The following is a 22498-nucleotide window of genomic DNA, read 5'->3' as shown; positions in this document are numbered from 1 at the left end:
TTTTGCATCTTTGGTCTCTGTGGAAATCATTTTAAATCAATTCTAACTCGATTTTCTTTTGGCTGTTTCATCCAGAATACAAGAGTAAACCCTAAATGTCAATTCCCATTTTTATAAATTCAAATTTTCAATTTCAATTGAAATGTCACTTTCAATATCAATTTTATACATTCAAATTCAAGGTACCATTTTTGGCTGATACCTTTGATGGTGATTCTTTGAGTGAGCAAAAACCAGCCTTTCATGACAGATGTTCAAAAAAATCATTATTTTATGATAACACCAAGTTTTCTATGCAAGGACTTCAGTTTTCTGAAGGAATCAAAGCAGAGGCAGAGAAAGACACAATTCTGAGTCCTGGAACTCCTTCATCTCCCTTTTTGCAGCATCTTTTAACTGGGAGTGGAGCATTTGCTCCTCAAGTTCCCAGACAAGAGGTGCTGGTTTCTCCCCTGCCCAAAGCAGATTTATCTCTGTATTTCAGATCTCTATCACCACTCAAGAGAATAAAAAATGAAGTTATTCTCCTTTTTCTGCTTTGTAGCTGCAGCACCTGAAACAGGAAAAGCATCTTTTGTCATACAAAGGTAAAGGCCAAGCTCCAGCAGGTGACTTTTTGTTAAATTCCTAAATTGGATCCTCCACTTACAAAAGCCATAAAAATAAAGGTTTTAGAGACACAAACACTTCGTAGCTGCAGGAGAACAGGTGGATCTGAGGGGCACAGGTGGCACAGGAGCATTTCCACCCAGCCCAAAATCCCCATTCCAACAACAACACTAAGCCCCAAGGTCTGAAGAGTTCAGACACACAAATTGAGTGAACAGGTCTAAAATTATGCATAAAAAGCACAGACTCTGATAGAGAATCATGGAATAATCAATAAAATCAATTATATAAACTTCTCCAAATGAAATGAGTTCTTGAAACAACAAGAAGGATAATGAGCTGTAAATATTTGACTTTTCTCTGTAATTCCATATTCCAGAGAGGCTGTGGGAGGATATTCCAGCAGCAAGGCAGGATCTAATGACAGAGACAATGGGAGAGCAGAGAGAAGTGCCCAGTTTGCTGGGATTGATGGAACAATGCCACACTGGTCCATCAAAACTCCAAGTGAGAGCTGGGGTGTTTGAGAGGAACTCAGGTGGCTCCTTATCCCACCTCTGAACAAACATTTGAATTCTCCACTCATCCAGCAAGGAAGGGCCTTTTGTTGAGGCTTTTTTTCCCCTCAGATCCATGAAATACCCAAAGCTCCACCAGACTCCTCAATTAGGGAGAAGAGACAGGAATTAAGTGTCTGATATTTACATGGAAATGCATCTTGCAAAGCATCATCTCCTCTTTACACACACACACCCCTCAGCCATGACCACCAACAGAGTTCCAAGCATTTCCCTCTTCCAGGGAGCTAATTAGGAAATAAAGATTGCAAGGAATTAATTTTTATCCACATTTTAATGTGAAAGCTGCAGTCAGGACTATCTCAAAGTTGGTTTAAGTCAGAGAGGGGAATCATGTAAGAAGTTGTGGTGGTGAATTATTTTTGTTTTCTGCATCAAAATGTTTCACTTACAAATTAACTCACATGGAAAAATAATAAAGATGGAAACAATGCATGGAACAATACAGCCTGTTATTCCAGAAATGGAATTCCAGGATAAGTGAGGTAGGAAAGGACTACAGTGGGTCACTGGTCCCACTCCCAGAGCACAGGGAGGGCACAGGGAGTGTCCAGGTGGCTCTGGAATGTCCCCAGGGAGGAGCCCCAGCCCCTCTCTGGTCTCTGCCCCATCCAGGGATCCCATCATCCTGGGATCATTCCTGCCTGTTCCTCTGGTGCCACTGCTGGGCCCTGAGCAGCCCCTGCTCCTCCTTTGGGATCTCCTTTGGACCCTGATCCATGGATGGGGTCCCTGAGCAGCCCCTGCTCCTCCATTGGGATCTCCTTTGGATCCTGATCCATGGATGGAGTCCCTGAGCAGCCCCTGCTCCTCCTTTGGGATCTCCTTTGGACCCTGATCCATGGATGGGGTCCCTGAGCAGCCCCTGCTCCTCCTTTGGGATCTCCTCTGGATCCTGATCCATGGATGGGGTCCCTCACTGTGTCCCCTCTGCCCTGAACCTCTCCTGGGCACAGAGATGCTCCAGGCCCTTCAGCACCTTGGTGGCCTTGGGGGAACACTTGGACTGGATGATCTTTGAGAGTTTTTCCAAGTCTGTGATTCCATTTCACATCACAGCTCCTGAACTCTTAAAGATTCTAAATTTTTCTGCTCAGGTTCCAATGACTCGAAGCCAACTCCAGATAAATCCTCACATTTCCATGGCACTAGAAAGGTGCCAACACTGATTTCAGTCCAACCACCCACTGGGCACATCCCTGCCCAGGCTGGGGTCAGGCCAAACTGGCACCTCCCCTCCTGAGGGCACAGCCCTGAGTGCCATAAACCACTTTTTACTGGAATTACAGCTTTGCCCCACCCTGTGAACACATCCCCCATCGTGGAAGGACTGCAGTGAGGGAAGGGGCCATTTGAAATCACTTCCACTCTCATGAAGCAGACAAAGGAAAAGCCATTTGTTCCATTTGTCCCCACATTCCTCCATGGATGGAGGTGCAGTGAATGCAGGGCTTAGAGGGAGCTCATCCAATAACTCCTGATGACAATTAAGTCAAACACAGCCACAGATCAGTGCAATTAAAATCCCCAGAGAGGAGCACAGATGTACTCGAGGCCCCCAGTCACTTACAGGATTTTTTTTTTTTTTTTTTTAATATTATGTAAAAATCCAGCTACTGAGCAGCAAGGCTTTGGTATTATATTATTAAGTAATTACAATGAGATATGAAAACACTAATGAGATCTGTGGAGAGGATTTGCTGCACCCAATGTTTTGAGGAAAAAGAATCAGTCTGGCTTTCTCCAGCACACTTGGAACAACCTCCTGCAGGCAGCTGCAAGAGCTTTGTGTGGAGAAAACACAGACAAATCTGGTTTCAACAACTTCTCCACCTTTGTGGTGACTGCAAGGCTCAAAAGACTGGCAAGGGAAGTGGGGAAATTTGGGGAATTGATACCCAGAGCATGAATTTAAATGCAGGCCCTGGTGTGCACATTGGTGTGGGGAACTGCAGCACCACTTGGAACACAGAACAGCCTCCCTGTCCTCTCTGCTTCAGGAAATCACACAAATGTGGCACATCAATGACTGTACAGGGTGACCAGTCTCTGCCTGCTGTATAATCAAGGGAATTCTTGGGGAGGAGGATTCACAAACTGAGCCAATTAATGGAATCCTGGTCACCACTGAGACACAAAACCCAAGGACCCTGTGACAGCACCAGGTATTTGCTGGAACTCTGAACCTGCTGATGGAAAGAGACACATTGTCATAAGGAAAATGGGATTCATAATGTGAGGAGGAGAGATGGAGTATCCACACAAGAAAAGTGTCAAGGCAACAATCCTGGGACTCCTGAGAAGTCCTAACAGTACAAAATGCTCTGGGAAACCAAGGCACAGAAATGTCTCTCATTTTGCCCAAAATCACATTTTCTGGTGAGAGTTAATTTGGAAAGAACAGCCTTAAAGCCCTTCCAAGGCACCTTTCCCTCCTGCTTCAGCCAACCCAGATCCTTCCAGGATCAGCTCTGATCACTGTGGGATGTGCAACTCCACCAAATTTCTAAGGTTCAGAAATAACCTTTGAAGTCTGGAGTAATTCAAATGGATCCCAAAGCTCAGCCTTCCCCTTTGGAGGATTCCCCCAGGCCATGGCCCAAAGGAAGGTGACCACAGGGATCACCCCACAGAGGGAACACCCTCCTCATGTTATTATTATCCAGCTGGAGAGGTACTCCAGTTTGAGAGGAAGATTCTGTTTTCCCAGTGCTAGGTGATCCATTCCAAAATTTTTCAATTAATGCATCCAAGTTCACACTTCTCAGGCCAGTTAAACTGGGCTAATCACCAAAATCAGCTCTTTTAAAGATGGATTCAACATGCACATGGTGTCCTTCTACAACTTCACCTGATGGATCTTTGAACAGAATTTAAATTAAGAAGCTGCCATCCCAAACCATCCTATGGAGCCACCCACTCTGGAATGGACAATTTCACTCAAGCTTCAAAAACAACAAAAATCCAGGAGCTAAGTGATTTAAAAACCCATGGACAGGAGGATTCAAAGCTCTGGTGTTTTTATCAGGAAAAAAATTCTTCCCTGTGAGGATGGGCACAGGGTGAGAAGCTGTGGCTGTCCCTGGATCCCTGAAGTGCCCAAGGCCAGGCTGGATGAGACTTGGAGCAATCTGGGATAGCAGAAGGTGTCCCTGTCCATGGCAGGGGTGGCACTGGATGATTTTAAGGTCCCTTCCAACCCAAACCAGTCTCTGATTGCATAATCCTCACAGACATTCCTTTTCTCCATCTCCATAAAAACAACTTTTCCCCTGCCCATCTCCTCCCATTATTACTGGATGCAAAACCTTATTCAAATAAACCCTCCCCACCTGAAAAACATTCATATTTCTGTGTTCTGATAAGAAAACATTCTACCACTGTCCATGATACATTAAATAACTCCACCAGCAATTGATGCACGTGGCCCACAGAGCCCTTGGGAAACCACCAGCTTTTTTATCTTCAGACCCCTAAATCACATCCCTTCATTGATTAAAGTTCCATCTTCATCCTGCAGAAGAGATTCACCTCCTCAGCACACATTTATCTCCTTACAAAAGGCAGGGAATAATGGGTCTGTGAAAGCTGTTGCCTTTCTTTTGGCAATAATTTCTGATCTGTGATACACAAATGGAAACACAGGAGAGCGACACCTCCAATTCCTGTGTAAAAATGGATAACAACCAACACTAAATCAAATGTGTAGTGTTTTAATCCTTTAATTAGGTAAAAATTACTTTCTCCCCAACAGTTCTTCCTTATTAGGAACAAACTCAAGACATCTACAGATCCTCCAACTGTTATTCCAACTCAAAGGCACAGAAGTCTTTGGAGCATCTGGCGTGTTTTGTGCTCCGTGGCAGCCTCGTTCTCTGTGAATTGAGTGATTTATCACCACCAACCTCAGCTCTGAGGAGATTAAGCTGCCAGTTTGTGCCTCCTTTTTTTGGAGAGAGGGCTCTGGAACCCAGGCTTTGGGCTGAGCATGGTGAATCTCAATTAAAGGCTGACCTTTACAAAACGAGGGAAATGTTAATTCAAGCTCACCTGAATGGCTTTAGCCCTCCTTGAAAGCAGAGATTTCTGAGCCTGCCCACTCCTCTGCCACTGGAAAGCTCCATTTCAATGTTATTAAGATAAAAAAACCTCTTGGCTGCAAGGGAAAAACCCCAAATGCTAATAACAGCTGTCTGGGGTGCATTTGTTATGCTCCTTGAAAAACAAGGATGTGGCACTTTGAAGGGATTTCAGACACAGATTAGAGGCAGCAGCATGACAGGGCCAGAGATTAAACACTTCTTTACCCCCTGAACAGGTACAAGAGCAGCAGCAGCTCCCTCCACACTCACCCTGAAGGTCTCTGCTGGAATTTGCCATCCCTTGTGATGTGGAATTACTTCCTGGAGAAGTCTCAGCTTGAAAGGTATGAAATTTGCAGAAGAGGCAAGAAAGCAGCAGAGCCCCCACAGATAATTGCACTGGGCTGTTTTTTAAATTAGGATTATACACTCCATCAAATGGGAGGAAGAAAAGGAATGTTTCAGTGATGTATTTATCAAGGTCTTGCTAAGCAAGCTGGTGAAAACAAAGAAATTTGACCAGGAAAAATGATAGATGTGGAGAAACTTCAATATGAAAAGAAGGACTTGATGAAAAATTCAAATGTCAGCAAGATTTCAATAGAAAACATAAACATCCACGAGCATCTCAGGACTCCACACTATCTAAAAGGCCAAAAGAAACAAAAGAAAAAAATATACAATGCCAATATAGCAATCAATCACTCTAGAAAGAAGATGGAATCAGAGAATATCCTCAGTTAGAAGGGACCCACAAGGATCAGAGTCCAAATATATTTTATATATATAATAAATCTCCATCCAACATTATGTAAAAAGGAAATGTATTGAAGTTTTGGCCAGTCTGGTGACTCAAGATTTTAAAAAAACAGGATTAACTGATCAACTTCCACCAGGTTGAATTCTCACCCAGCTGATCTGAACTCCCATGGATATTTTATTCCTCATTTCACAGCCTGACTCTGTGGTGTTTAAATAAATGGTTCACTACTGACATTTAGGCAAAAGCACAAATTCCATGGCTCAGTACTTCTAAAAGCCTGTTCCTCCTGGAAAAAACTCCAGTAATTGATATAAAACAGGGTATTATAGTTCACAGGCATAAACATTCCCTACCTATTCTGTTTTAATCTGCATAATACAAGATAATTCCATGTTGTCTTTGTAAATTCACCACAAAGCCCTCAAATGCTTCAGTAATCCAGACTCAAAGCTGGAAAGGAGCTGTAAATAAATGCCTTGAAAACCAAGGATTGCTTTGCAAACAAGGCACTGGGAACACAAAACCACAACCAGTTCTGGCTGGAGCAGCTCCCAGAAAAATGAGTGAGAGTGGGGAATTTCTGGGATATTTCATCAAAGGAGGATGGTGCTTCCTTAAAGGAAGAGGAGCCTGAGGTCAAGACTGGAGGGGAGAAGCTGTGGCTGCCCCTGGACACCTGGAAGTGTCCAAGGCCAGGCTGGACAGGGCTGGGAGAAGCTGGAACAGTGGGAGGTGTCCCTGCCATGGAAAGGGGTTAAAACTGGGTGATTTTTAAGGTCTTTATAACAGTGGTGGTGTTTGCACTTAATTAGAGTGTCTTCACTCAGAGCCAGGATTAAAAAATGCAGTAAGGAAATGGATTTTCTGGTGTTAGGGCTTGGTTGTTGATTAAATCTTATCTAAAGTACAGAAAGTTCAGCAAGACTTCTAGCCACCAGCTAGAAGGAGCAATATGGAGAGAAATCCAGCTGCTGCAAGCTAAACAATCCAATAGAGAATTAACACCTATATTATTTATATTTTTAACCCAATAACTAAATTTCCATAACCCTCAGTGAGGCATCAATTGACCAACCAGAAACTGCCTGAAATCATGGAGAAGAAGGAAGATGAGCACCCAAAGAGACACCACCCAAAATCCTCCATCCTGTCCCATACCTGTTACTGTATTATAAAAACCTCAAATTCCAAACCCTTCACCATGGGAAATCACACATTTCTACTTAACTGCACACCTGTGATTTTAGCTCCATCACTCAAATTTGGAAGCTTCTCCAAGGCTTCAGGTCCAAAGCAGGGGATCAATGCCAGAAAGCACAGAAAGCTCAAACACCCCAGGTTTGTGGGATCCAACACTTTCCAACCCAAACCATTCCATGACAGTGACACTGGCAGCAAACACTGACACCAAAATTCCTGCTCCTGCCTCACCTTGCTCAAAGTCCCTGACACAAAGCAGAGATTTCACAGCCCACACCTGAATTTCAACACCTCCCATCTCGCTGAGAAGTGACAAGAATGAAGTGGGAAATGCAACCCCCCAAATGTTCTCCAGGATTAACAGAGATGCCCTGATCCTTTTTCACAGACTGCTGGCCGAGGTCAGCCTTTAATAAGCAGCAACACAGGCATTTAGACACCTGGAAGGGATCAAAAACATTGCTGAAAAGGAAAAAAAACAAACCCACATGGATGGGAAAAGGAAGCCTGACCCCACCCAGCAATGGGAACCTGCTGCTGTAGATGAAATGCTCTCCCCAACACCTGGAGCTCTTTGCACTGACAAAGCAAAGGGACCCTCCTGCCTCCTTTTTTTAGGGATCTCCCTCTGAATTGTTATAGCTTTAGTAACAATCTCTGAGGAAAAATCAAGAAACAAATGATTTTCTTCCACATAATCCCCCTTCTGCTGGCAAGGGCCTGACCCCAGTTTGATAATCTCATTTCCCGAGAATCAAACCGCTGGAAATTTAAGCTTCCTAGAGTGTTAATTGTGGCCCTGCTCCATTGCTAATCAAAAAATTGGATGTTTTGCATGAAAATGCTGCTCTAATTAATTCTCAGTCATAAAGCAGCCTGGTTTTAATAACCCCTCGTTGATTGGGCAGCCTTTGAAGAGGCCGTGTCGCTAATCCGCTGCAGCGGGACAAACACGCCGAGGGAACCAGGAGAGGCTGGGGGAGCTGATGGACTCAGAGCCAGCAGAACCCTGAAAATCCCTGCTCTGCCCTCTCCCCCAGCCCTGCCCATGATCCTGCACATCATGAGAGACAAAAGCAGTGGTGTGGCAGGAAATTTGGGATATCACATCAGCTCCCTGTCTTGGGTTGCAATACAGGATGTGCCCAGCAATGTGTGTTCTGTCCCCATCTGTTAAACCAGCTGGGGCAGTGACCCTGATCTCCTGGCACACATTATCTGCTCATGGGCCATCTTTAAACCAGCTGGGCAATCATCTTTATCTTTCCACAGCCCATCCTCCCTCCAGGAGATATCTCCTGTTCATGGCCAGTGAGTCCCAGGGCATGACTGATAAAATTCCATCATCCCACTGGGAGATGCTCCAGCCAGGGGAGGAGCCAAGCCTTTCCTACCCAGATAAAAACTGACATTTTGGACACCAAGGGACCTTCTTTCCACTGCATTCCAGAGGAAAACCAGACCTTTGCACATCATCCCTGCACCTTCAGAGGAAACTGCACCTTCTCCAGGAGCACTGCTCCAGCTGAACCACATCTGCCACTGCAGGAGGATGCAGCCACCATTGAATGGGACTGTGCCAACACCCTGACTGACTGACGGGTGTCAGCTTGGATTCTGACTCTGGCAGGGGTTGGGATTGTTCTGTGTAATACTGCATTTCTATTTTAATGTTCCTAGTAAAGAACTGTTATTCCTAATTCCTATATCTTTGCCTGAGGGCCCCTTAATTTCAAAATTACAATAATTTGGAGGGAGGGGGTTTACATTCTCCATTTCAAAGAGAAGCTTCTGCCTATATTGGCAGACACCTGTCCTTCAAACCAGGACACTCTCCCCTCCTCAGCTGCATTTTCCACTGGTTTATTCCTCATCCTTCCTCAAGGAATATTTTTTACCCAGCACAGGCCACTTGTCACAACATCTCCTTTAACCAGCCATGAATCCTGTTCCCTCTCCCCCTCCCCAGCACCTCTGACTGACAACACATTATCATCCCCATCTCGCAGAGGTGCTGAACCGAATTTTCATTATCCCAAATGTCAGCATTGCTTTCTGTCACTGCTGAGCACAGCTGGCTCCCTCTGGCAGCCCTTGGGTGAATCCAAATGGAACAAGGCACCTACAAATCACTGCATTTTCCCTGGACCTGGCCTTACACGGTGCCCTTGTCATATCAGACCCTGTGTGCCTCTGCTGTTATTTCATGGCATCAAAATCTTAATTAGCTGAGTTTCTCCTTGATTTTCTTTGATTATTGAAAAGCTTATGGTAAGGAATTTTTCAGGCTTGGGTGGAGAATGGATGAGCAGCAGAGTGGGGTCCCAAATTTAGATTTGTGTCAGAGGGGTATTCAAGGTTTTCCATTCATCACCCAGCCAGCAAGAAAAAAAAAATCCTGTGGAGTTTCTAAAAATTATCCACTATAATTTATTGTTCTTTATACCTTTGTTTTACTGAGGTGAGCAACCTGGAAGGTTCCTAAAATCCCAGATTGGTTTGGGTTGGAAAGGACCTTAAAATCACCCAGGGCCACCCCTGCCATGGCAGGGACACTTTCACTGTCCCAGGTGCTCCAAGCCCCATCCTTGGACATCCCAAGGTGTGGAAGTGCTCTCTACTTCCAGCTAAACTGGTCAGTTTTTAAATATTTGATTTAAAATCCACAAGAGCCTCTTGCATTAGATTTTTAGTTTATAAATAAATTGATATAATACTCTTATTACTCCCAACAAGAGAAAAATCACTTTTATGCAAAAGTTCTGGGTATTTAAAATCACCTCTGAAAAACTGAAACTTCACAGAGTCCCAGAATGGTTTGGTTGGAAGGGTCCTTAAAAATCATCTCATTCAATGTCCCTCCTGTTCCTTCAAATGGAAGCAAGGGGAACTTTATTTTTTTTTAATAGTAGAAAGAAGTGCACTGCATTCTGGAATGCTCTGGACAGAAACTGCCTAAATTACCAATAAAGTAATATTGAATTTTTGCAGTTTCAGTTCAGCACACAAAATGTGTCCAGTGGTTGGGAGGATTCAGCTTTGGGGCACAAATTTCATTCTTTGTTCTATTAAAGACTTTCTCTGTGAAGTCAGGTGACTTTTTTCTCCTTTCCTTGTACAACAAGCCCTGTCCCCAATTCCAGAGCCAGCAGAGCACAAACTCATCCACAAGTTACCAAAGCAGCAGGAGCAGAGACAGAACTTTTCATAAAAACCCCAAAAACAAACGAAAAGGAAAAAAATCAAAGGCATGACAACAATCCAAGAATATTTTCTATCCTTCAATGAACACAAATATTTGTAGCAGTGATTCCTCAAGGAACAGCACATGGAGCATCCTCCTGATTGGCAGGGCAGCCACTGCTCATCTGGCTATAAATCAATAATCAATAAAAACCTGTCTATAAATCAGTACCTTCAGTAATCAATAAAAACTGTCTATAAATCAATACCTTCAATAGCCAATAAAACCTGTCTATAAATCAATACCTTCAGTAATCAATAAAACCTGTCTATAAATCAATACCTTCAATAGCCAATAAAACCTGTCTATAAATCAATACCTTCAGTAATCAATAAAAACTGTCTATAAATCAATACCTTCAATACTCAATAAAAACTGTCTATAAATCAATACCTTCAATAATTAATAAAAACTGTCTATAAATCAATACCTTTAATAATTAATAAAACCTGTCTATAAATCAGTATCTTCAATAATCAATAAAAACTGTCTATAAAAACCTCAATTTTAGGAGGTGCTGATCAGGTGTGGAGTCCATTCATGTCCTTGGGAACCAGGGGAACCCTGGAGCAACCAAAGCCAAGTTAACAGAGTGAATTCCTGAATATTCCCCTCTGAACAGAAATCTGTTCTGGAAGCCAAGTGCAAAATCCAGAAGAGGGGCAAATGATGAAGTGGCAACTGTTTGGAGAATCCTGGAATGCTCTGGTGGGAAGGGACCTTAAAATCATCCAGTGCCACCCCTGCATGGCAGGGACACCTTCCCCTGTCCCAGGTGCTCCAAACCCCAGTGTCCAGCCTGGCCTTGGATATTCCAGGGATCCAGGGGCAGCCACAGCTGCTCTGGCAATTCCAGCCCAGCCAGAGCTTCCCAGATCCCATCCATCCCTGCCCTGTGGCAGTGGGAGCCATTCCCTGTGTCCTGTCCCTCCATCCCTTGTCCCCAGTCCCCTGGAGCCCTCCAGGCTCTGCAAGGGGCTCTGAGCTTTCCCTGGAGCCTTCTCTTCTCTGTACCAGTCCAGAAGGAAATATTTTATTTCTCTTCTGTACTTGCCCCCACCTTTTTATTTTTTTTTAATGACAGTTGTCAGAGAATTTGTGTGGCCAACTTCAAGGGGAAAACACATGGTCAAAGTCTTTCTCCTGCAATTTCAGTGGAATGAGGCAGAAGAATTCCAGCTCTAAATCACTTGCAGCAGGTCCCTTTCTCCCACTGAGGGATAATGTGAGCCTCATGCTCTGCACTATTTCAGTCCAAATCAAAAGGGTTAATGACAAAGCATCACTCTGATCTTCACACATTTTTAAAGCTATTTAAATTAAATTCTTATTTCAAAAAGTTAGCGCGAGCTGAACTTTTATAAATTCCTTTCTTTTCATGCATATGTTTCTTTGAAGATCTTTTCAGGAAAAAAGATTCCCTAACAAGTCACCCTCCCCCTGCTGCCACTGAAAAATCATCCCTGTGGATAAGGCTGTTGGGAACAGAAACTGTGCAGTTTTCACAGAAGACAGAGTGTCACATGCCTGCTTTCCACTAACCTGATTGAACAACTAAATTGTATTTCTCTTTAAAAGGAATAAAAAAAAATAATAAAAAAATATATATATATTAAAAAAATCCAAATGCAGATCTTGCTGTGGTCTGGGATTCAGGAAGATTAATGAGCAACCTAAAAGGGAACAGCAGCTCATAATAGAGACAGAGGTTACTGCATTTTTAACGTCAAGTTCAAAGGGAAACTTTTCTTGATGGTTCAGCTGCAAAGAATCTCAGCAAATTCATCTCATCTATTGTCCCCACTGCCTCCCCACACTGACTTTTTGTCACCTCTTGCATCATGTCCAGGCTCTTCCCATTGAGCTGCAAAGGGCAGCAGGATCTTGGCCCTCTCCACACTAATTCCTGTTTTGTCCTTTTCTTCTTTGGGCTTTGTTCTTCCCCACCTGGGCAGCCTGAGCAGCTCTGCTGCATCCTCCTCTCCTGGAAATGCTCCCAGTGTCCTGCTCATCCCAAATGCTGCCCCAGGATTTGTAAGGAATTGCTCTTCCATGAAATCTAGCTCTGTAAGAGCTCCAAACCCAGGACAGGAGCTCCTTAAAACCCTCAGTGTAACAGCAATAACCACAAAAAAATCCCCAAATTTCAGCCACAAAGCACCTGGAGGAGGACACACATATGGAGAGAGTCAGTTCCATTCTCTGCTTGTTTTTAAAGCCATGTGGAAAACTGGGAATGACAGAAGGCAACAGGACTCATCCCAAAGGGACAGCAAATTCTGCAGCAAGTGCTGCAGGCTCCCTGATGGCCCCAAAAAGCTCCAAATTCTCAACAGCCACAAAATTCTTGGCTTTGAGCCCACAATTGTCCTACACAGGTTGTAACACAGAGCTCATAACTGTGGAGAAGGAAGTACTGAAATCCTCCTGGAATAAAACCTGATAAAGGGATGGAACAGCTTAACCACATCCCCCTGACCCAGGGACATGTGACACTCTTGAAGGTGAGAACCTGAATCCCAAAGGGCAGAGAGCTGTGAGCTCACACCTCCCAAAGTGTAAAAGGTGAGATCCCAGTTCAGCTGGCAGGTATCTCCCCTTCCCTTCATTCCCACTCGCTGTGGGATCAGGGGGTGAGCAGCTCTCACCCTCAGCACGTCCTGAGCTCAGGTTCTTCCCTCTCAGGCCACCCAAAGGATCTCAGAATTCACCACAGAACCATGACACCCCTGATCATCAGTGCTGAGATCATCTCTGCAGTCACCCAAGTGAACCAAGCTGTCACAAGAACAGTCTCTGCCTCTTGAGAATATTTTTTTTCCACACCCTTGTGGGTTTAAGTTGAGGACAGGTTGTGAAAGGAGGAAAGGAACATGAAGGCATCCAAAATTTCTCTTGCAAATTATAAAACATTCTCAGTTAAAAGCCAGCTGAAAATTAGCATGGACAAGAGTTCCAGGAGAAATTCTGCCCTTGGTCATCACTGCAATATTTGAAGAGCATTAATTATTTTCTTGTTATGATTAGCCCAGGAAGAAACTGTAATGGATGATACAAAAGAATTCAGTCCTGCTGTACCTGACCATGGCAGTCTTAGGATATTCCCAAGGATTGATTCTGCTGCCAAACCCAACCACTGGATCACTCAGGGGAAACAAGTGAAGTGATGCCATGCCTGGAGCAGGGAACACTTCCCTGGGCACACACATGGGCAATATAAATCAGCAATATAAATCATGGGCAATATAAATCAGCAAAAGCAGCCCAAATGCCCAGATTCACCATCTGCAAACACTCTGCAGCTCCTCAAGTCTACAAAACACAAAGAATTGGTCACTTCAGTCCATCCAGCTTCACATTTGAGCTTCCTGAGCTCAGCTCCCAAAGAAATGCAGGGTAAGTACCACAGTAGGAAATAAATTGCAGGTAAATATCCAATACCCAAACCCAGTGCTCAGGGTGAGGTTGTTTGTATTTCACCTATTGTTTTAGGAATATTTTTAAAGACCTCAACCTCCAGCTGAAAATGCTGAGAGAATAAAGAGAAACCTTTCACAACCTGATGATAAACAAGAGCTTCAAACCTGGAGAGATCCAGAGCAGAGATCAACAGATGCCAGAGGCTGGGCAGGATATTCCAGCTCCTGCAGAAGGGAATTACCCAATCACCACAGGATCCCTGTCATACCTTGCAGCTCCCCACTCCTGCTGTACAGCTCCCTCCTCTGCTCCCTCAGGTAGGCACTCATGCTGATGGCATGGGATGAGGATTCAAACCTGGAATTCAAAGAATTCAGTCAATCCAGGCACTGGAAGCATCTTTCTTGTGAGCACCACTCAGCTCTTAATAGTACAACATGTGAATATGTTATTCTCCTGGAAATTAGGGACCAGTCAGTTATTATTTATTGTATGGCTCTAATAATCCACAAGGACCAATCCAGATATTTTCTGACTATTTCTGCCCCATCAAAAGGATTTTTGGCACTCACAGTAAAAGGCCCAAACTGGACCCTGATCTGACACCTCAGTGACTCAGGACAGCTCAGTGTCCCTGTGACCCAGGTGTCCCCTGGCCAAGGGCTTTGTGCCTGAGCTCAGTGCTGGGAACACCCCCATGGCCAAGGGCTGCTGCTCCAGGCAGGCATTTCCCAAAAAATACCAACCCTGGCAGTGCCTGGATGGGCTCTGAGGAGCAGGGAGAAGGGAGCTCATGTGGGGACAAAGCAGCTTCAAACAGCCCCAGGGGACACCAGGCTTGGGAAGGAAATTTCTGTCACAAGGGGACCTCAAGGTGTTGATGCTTTGCTGTAAAACTCCTGATTCCCTCCCCAGTCCCACTGCTCTGGAAGATGGAATCAGCCCCAGTGCTGCCCAGAGGGACACTGGGAACAGGAGCATCACCCCAGAGACAGGGGAAGCATTTCACAGCTTTCCTGGGCACTGGTGTTAAGATTATTGCTATTAATGAGGCTTTTCTGCTTTAATTTGGACTGTGAGTGTTGGTGTTATTGCAACTGAACTAATAACAACTTATCAAATTACAACAAACCCTTCTGATTCTAATTAAGTGAGCTGTGAATTCTTGGCTCTGTGTTCCCCACGTGCCCCAGTGAGACAGGAAGAGCAGCATTATCCCACAGGTCCTTCCAGGCACCAAACCCAGATCTCATCCCTTTTTTTCCACAACCATCCAGGTTTTCTCCCTTATTTCCCTTCCTCTGCCACCTCCTTCAGCTGCTCTTCCCCACATTCCTGTTCCCACTTAACTCCTCTACCCTTGCAACTCCCTTCCCTATGCTGATCCTCTCACAAAGCTTTCAAAATATTTTTATTTTATTTAGAATGACACAGCGTTACAGCCAAGTCTGGGACTGATTTATTGGGTTTTCCACTCTTGCTTGTGCAGTTCACCCCTGTCTTATTTCCCAATTTCCATCTTGGAAATCTGAGCTGCCAACCTGAACATGGCCTTGGCTACTTTTTTGGGAAGAGAAGAAAGCCAGGTTTATGATGGCATGAGTTATCCAAATTCCCAAATTACCCTTCATCTGAAACTTTCCTTTTCAAGCCAACACTGCAACTAACTAAATAATTTTTTAAATTATACCCATTTTAAAGGAAATAAAGACTCCAAGTTTCTTCTGAACACCAGCTCCTGATTTCCAGAGAGCAGGACACAACTTCCCTCTATTCCTTGAAGAGGCAACTAGCAGAAATATTTAATATTAATTAAATCAGCTCAATATTTAATATTAATTCAATGAGCTCAGAGATACCACAGGACACAGCACCAACACCTGCATCCCCCTGTGAGCAAAACACAAGGTCCTCAAACGCCAAATTTGGGTCCTCAAACTCCAAACTTGGGTCCTCAAACCCCAAATTTGGGTCCTCAAACCCCAAACTTGGGTCCTCAAACCCCAAATTTGGGTCCTTGCACACCTGGGAACAGACATGGGATGAGCAGCTCTATTTTGTTCCTATATCCATCTGCTGGTCAGAGTAATTTCCAAGTGGAATTCTCAGCCCAAAACAGTCATGGGAGGTAAAAAAAAAAAAAAAAAAAAAAAAAAAAAAGTGAGGGATAATAATCATGGGTTGAAGGGGAAGGAGGCAACACTTTGTCAGCTACGTGGGGTGGATTTGACTACACTGAAAATTCCTGTAAATTGTGGAGAAACACATGGGGGGGGGGGTTGAAAGGTGTGAGAAAAGGATCCTCTGCCTCAAGGGAATGGGGTTCTCTGTTCTGGAGAATGGAAAGATGAACAAACATTTGATGGAAAAAAGAGATGAAGAGAACTTTTGCCTTTGAACAGGTTGCCCTTAAAAGTAATACCCCATGAATTGACATGACCCATGACACAGCTCTGGAAAGACTGTGAAGATGGGAGGAGTTCCATGATTTGCAGATTTTCCTGGGTGGATGCAAATTGTGAAAGTGAAGACACAAGAGAATTTTATTTTTCTCTAAAAAAAAACCTATGGCCAAAACAAGAAGGAACTTCTCTCTCTGAAGTGAACTGAAATTATTATTTAAGTGAAAGACTGACTGAAGTGTGTCTGTGTGTTGTTTTTAAGAAATGTGGGAGTGATCTGGAAATCCTATTCTGAATTTCTTTTTTTTCTATGTTAATAAATTTCCTCTCCTCTTTATAACCTTTTAAGTTTTAGGCCTGCCTTGTTTTTTGCTCCTAAATCCTATCTCAAAGAGAAATTGAGTATATTAAAATTGGCAAATCTAAATTAAACATTTTTTGGGGAAGGAGATTACAGGACAGCTCATCCTGGGAGAACAAAAAATGTGGAAGACTTGAATTTCCAACTGGGATTTCAGGTTCTATGAGAGGACATCTACTGGGAGTCCCAAAACAACATTTTAGGTCCTCTCCAAAATCCAAGAGAATGGCCAGCACGGGTAGGCAGTGGAGAGAAGAAAATTCCAGCACAGCTCTCCCAAATCCAGATGTGAATCTCCTCTCCCACCAGCACTGCTCAGCAACTCCTCACTCCTCATCCCTGCTCCAATTTGCTCTCCCAAATCCCTCCCAGGCCACCCAGCCTCTCTCATCCTCCTCTCTCTTACACTCTCCTCCCAACCACTTAATTCTCTGCAGCCTGACCGCTGAATTAAAGGAGTCAGTGACAGGATTAAGTGCTTAGTCTATGCAGTAATTACACAGTTATCTAAATTCCCTTTGTCCAGCACACTTTATCACTCCCTCTAACAGGTCCTGAATTTAGCACGGACAAAGGGAGGCAGAATGGCTCACTCCATGCTCCAGTAATGGGATTCCCACTCCTGGAATGAGCCCTGGGAAGAGCTCAGCTCAAAATCTGTAACACATCTTCAGCTCCGGGCATTAAATCCCCATCCTGGAACTTCCACTGTGAAACTGTGATTAGAGCACTCCAGGGACCAAAGGCAGCTCAGGCACAGCTTTAAAAAACCCTGCACTTACTTGAAGAGAGGGTTTTTGGGTCTCTGGGGTTTCTTCTTGGCGAAGAAGGCGGCGAAGTCGCGGCCGGAGCTGGCGTAGCTGAGCTGGGCCGAGGGCTCCGAGGCCGTGCGTGTGTTCTTCATGTCCAGGTACTCTGTCAGCAGCATCTGCAGGGAGAGGAGAGCTCAGAGCTGGGCTAGAACAGCACAGCATGTCCCTGGAATGCCTGGAATTTCTATGGTTCTGGGTGGGAAAACCAGCAAAAATGACAAAATTTTTAATTGACTGAAATGCGGCTTTATTTTTAACAAAACGCTTTATTTTTAAAAAAACTGATTTAAAAATCCCAAGGATTGGCTTGAATTTGGTAAAGATTTATTTTATATTTCTTAAAATGCTTTGGGTTGGGAAGGATCTTCAAAATCATGCAGTTCTACCCTTTTGCCATGACCACCAGACCAGGTTGCTGCAAGCCTTGGACACTTCCTGGGATGGGGTTTTTCTGTTCCCTGATGGTCCCAAAAAGAACCTGGAAAAAGTTCCCAAAAGTGATGGTTTAGAATTTTTAGAATGGTTTGGGTTGGGAAGGTTCTTCACTTCCAGGGATGGGGTTTTTCTGCTCCCTGATGGTCCCAAAAGGAACCTAGAAAAAGTTCCCAAAAGTTCCCTAAAACAGCACCAGCATGTCCCTGGAATGCCTGGAATTTGTTTGGTTCTGTGTGGGAAAACCAGCAAAAATGACAAAATTTTTAACTGACTGAAATGCGGCTTTATTTTTAACAAAACGCTTTATTTTTAAAAAAACTGATTTAAAAATCTCAAGGATTGGCTTGAATTTGGTAAAGATTTATTTTGTATTCCTTAGAATGGTTTGGGTTGGGAAGGATCTTCAAAATCATCCAGTCCCACTCCTTGCCATGACCACCAGACCAGGTTGCTCCAAGCCTTGGACACTTCCAGGGATGGGGTTTTTCTGTTCCCTGATGTCCCAAAAAGAACCTGGAAAAAGCTCCCAAAAGTTCCCTAGAACAGCACAGCATGTCCCTGGAATGCCTGACATTTTTATGGTTCTGGGTGGGAAAACCAGCAAAAATGACAAAATTTTTAATTGACTGAAATGCGGATTTATTTTTAACAAAACGCTTTATTTTTTAAAAAACTGATTTAAAAATCTCAAGGATTGGCTTGAATTTGGTAAAGATTTATTTTGTATTCCTTAGAATGGTTTGGGTTGGGAAGGATCTTCAAAATCATCCAGTCCCACTCCTTGCCATGACCACCAGACCAGGTTGCTGCAAGCCTTGGACACTTCCAGGGATGGGGTTTTTGACCAACCTAATCTTCTCCAAGCCCCTGATGGTCCCAAAAAGAACCTGGAAAAAGTTCCCAAAAGTTCCCTAGAACAGCACCAGCATGTCCCTGGAATGCCTGACATTTGTTTGGTTCTGTGTGGGAAAACCAGCAAAACTCAGCAAAATTTTAATTGACAGAAATGCAGCTTTGTTTTTTAAAAAATGGTATCTCAAGGACTGGCTCAAGTTTGGTTAAAATTTATTTTATATTCCTTAGAATGGTTTGGATTGGGAAGGATCTTCAAAATCATCCAGTCCCACTCCTTGCCACGACCACCAGACCAGGTTGCTCCAAGCCTTGGACACTTCCAGGGATGGGGTTTTTCTGTTCCCTGATGGTCCCAAAAGGAACCTGGAAAAAGTTCCCAAAAGTTCCCTAAAACAGCACCAGCATGTCCCTGGAATGCCTGGAATTTTTATGGTTCTGGGTGGGAAAACCAGCAAAAATGACAAAATTTTTAATTGACTGAAATGCGGATTTATTTTTAACAAAAGGCTTTATTTTTTAAAAAACTGATTTAAAAATCCCAAGGATTGGCTTGAATTTGGTTAAAATTTATTTTATATTTCTTAGAATGGTTTGGGTTGGGAAGGATCTTCAAAATCATTCACTCCCACTCCTTGCCATGACCACCAGACCAGGTTGCTGCAAGCCTTGGACACTTCCAGGGATGGGGTTTTTCTGTTCCCTGATGTCCCAAAAAGAACCTGGAAAAAGTTCCCAAAAGTGATGGTTTAGAATTTTTAGAATGGTTTGGGTTGGGAAGGTTCTTCACTTCCAGGGATGGGGTTTTTCTGTTCCCTGATGGTCCCAAAAGGAATCTGCAAAAAGTTCCCAAAAGTGATTCCATTTCTCCATGGGGTGAGCTTTATACACTGATTATAAATAGAAATAATGCTCTTAAAAACAAAGGTTTGCACTACTGAGCAGTGCAGTTGAAATACCTTTATGTGCTTTAATAATTCCAACATATTTATATTGAGAAATAGGAAACATCCATGTGTGGGTGAGGGTCACATGTGATGGAAAACAGCCTGGAAAGGTGCAAAAATTGTCCTTTAATAGCTCCCAACCCAAACATGCTTCTTTCATCACTGGAAATATGAATTCCCACAGCTGCCAGTGGAGTTTAGGATTGATTTTCCAATCCCAAATCACTCAGTGAGGGGCTGGGGGCTCCCTTTGTGACATGAGGGTCTCCCCAAATTAAATAATTTGATATTATTTAAGGTGCAGAAATAAAACCACACTCCAAGTGACTCCATTTTAATTTTGTTGTGTTTGAAGATGAAACAAAAGCCCTCAAAACTGAACTTTTGTCAGTGTATTTCAAAAATCTGTTTATTTTCAGGAATTTTTACCTACTCAGAGGCTGTTGGGAATGTGTTCCATGTGAATAATTAGCCAGTCAAAGCCCATCAAAGAGAGTTGGAGGTAATGAAAAGAATTCATCACTCCTGTGCTGCCTAAGTTGAAACAAATTACACAGGAATAAATATCCAGGCAAATGGAATCGTGCCCCTAATTAGAAACAATTTGGGATGGCTTGGAAAAAAAAAAAATACAAACACATAGAAAATCAGATTCCTAAACCATCTCAATTAAAACTTTACCTGAGCACAGGCTTTGAAAATTTGTGTTTATTGGTAAAAATAATCACAGTGCTAATTTTTGACTCTAATTTAACAAACCAAGTTGTATTCACCTATTTGCATTTCATCTTCTCCACTTAAATTAACAACCTGAAAATGGCCACAAAAATCTAATTAAACCCTCAAACTTAATCAAGTTGAAAAAAAGAGAAAAACATTAAGCAATTTGTTCTTCCATTATGGATGAAACTTATTTATGATGGAATTCACGATTCTGGTGTCACCTTATATCCAGGAGTAAGGAATATTAAGTGTGAAATCCAGGACTTCAAAAAAACTCCAAGTTTAGGTTTGGGTTGGGAGCAGAATGAATTCTCCCTGTGGGTAACAGGTGAAACAGAGAAGCAGGAGATGAGTTTGCTCTAAGATAGTCAGAAAATACCAAAAATTGGGGAAAATGACAGAAAAGTGTTGATTTATTCTTAATTTATTTGATTAAACTATTTACTAGATAGGCAGGGAAAGTCAGAAGTTGGAAAAGCTGATTTTGATAATTATCCTCAAAATTTATGGAATCCCAGAATGGTTTGGATTGGGAAGGATCTTCAAGCCCATCCAGTGCCACCACTGTCCCAGGCTGCTCCAAGCCCCATCCAACCTGGCCTTGGACATTCCAGGGATGTGAAAACCTCTGAGAAGATGAAAAGAGGGAAACAGGAATTGGGAGTTCATTGTTCAGTTAAAAAAATTCAAGTGTAGCAGAAACTGGGCCAGGCAGATCAAAGCTCTTTCTGCTCCACTGCCCTGAATTCAACAGTTCCACAAATTCTTTGGGATGAAGAAATTAACTGGAAATGTGGCTGAGCAGTGACAGGACACAGCCAAGGGGACAGCAGACACTTCCAGGGAGAATTCAGGGAACTCCAGAGCCCTTCCAGGACCTAAAGGGGCTCCAGGAGAGCTGGAGAGGAACTGGGGACAAGGGATGGAGGGACAGGACACAGGGAATTGGGAAAGGGGAGATTTGGGGAATTAGGAATTGCTGGCTGGGCTGGAAAATAAACCCTGTCCGTTTGTTTTATGACCCAGTTAGTCAAATTGACTATGGGGAGCTTAAATAAATTTGTCACCACTGTTTGTTTCTCTGTTATTAAAATACATAAAGAAACCAGCAGAACTACTGGGAAAGATGGGGAGAAAAAAAATGACAGCTCAGATTTTGTTCCCATTTCTAGAGACCAGGTTGGGTGGGGCTGGGAGCACCTGGGACAGTGGGAGGTGTCCCTGCCATGGGAAATGGAATGGGATGGGATTGAAGGTCCCTTCCCACCCAAAACCATCCCAGGATTCCACACAGCACATCTGGCTTCAAACTGCAGCAGAAAAATGAAATCCTTTCTGATTTTTCAGCAATATTAACACATGGGCCAGCCTGAACATCCTGGCAGCACTTGGCCTCCAAAAGCAATTTCCTCAAGTTTCCCTTTCTCCTGCACTCCGAGATTCCTGCTGCTCCCCATTTATCCCCTGTGGCTGCACAGCCCCAGTTTTCCACTTCTTCCTCCTGGAGGATTTTAATAAATCTTGTATTTCAGTGTTCAAACTCCTGTTCTGGCCCTGTACTTCCTAAAAACCACGGCAAGACAGAACCTGAAAATCCACTTTAAACCACAAAAACACAGATATTTAAAATATCCACTTAAAAGCCAAGTAAGTCAGCTCCATTTGAATCCTCAGACTGGGCACTTGTTCCTGAGCCAGGGTCCCTTTCTTGGGAGCTGCTCTGGCAGTTTGGGTGAAAATTGTGCTTTTCAAGTAATTTTGGGATTTGTTTCTTTTCCTTCCTTCCTCCCTCCCTGGAGGGAGATGAAAGTTCCCAGGTCCACAGAAATTCACAATTAACATTGATAATGAGCAGCATTGATAGTATTATTTACAGAGTTCCTCGTGGAGGATTTTAATAAATGTCACATTTCAGTGTTAGAAGTTGTATTCTGGCCATGTACTTCCTAAAAACCACAGCAAGACAGAACCTGAAAATCCACTTTAAAGGCACAAAAACCCCAAATATTAAAAAATATCCACTTAAAAGCCAGAAAAAACCCAGCCCCTTCCTGCCTGTGCAAGCAAAAG

At 43.4% G+C, this 22498-nt stretch overlaps 1 protein-coding gene across 2 annotated transcripts in view; it reads right to left on the bottom strand.

Annotated features, from left to right (window-relative positions):
* Window positions 1–22498, bottom strand: part of EXOC4 (exocyst complex component 4) — a 280009-nt gene that overhangs the window by 178937 nt on the left and 78574 nt on the right. For both annotated transcript variants that reach the window (XM_056482278.1, XM_056482279.1), the window contains exons 8-9: window positions 17442–17587; window positions 14165–14253 (exon numbers count right to left, since the gene is read on the bottom strand). In XM_056482278.1, the coding sequence (XP_056338253.1) occupies window positions 14165–14253; window positions 17442–17587 (235 nt within the window). The remainder of the gene's footprint in view (window positions 1–14164; window positions 14254–17441; window positions 17588–22498) is intronic.

This window comes from Oenanthe melanoleuca, chromosome 1A (genome assembly GCF_029582105.1).
Source record: "Oenanthe melanoleuca isolate GR-GAL-2019-014 chromosome 1A, OMel1.0, whole genome shotgun sequence".
Taxonomy (NCBI): domain Eukaryota; kingdom Metazoa; phylum Chordata; class Aves; order Passeriformes; family Muscicapidae; genus Oenanthe; species Oenanthe melanoleuca.
The sequence above is the reverse complement of the archived record's forward strand: the minus strand, read 5'-3'. Positions and strand labels throughout refer to the sequence as shown.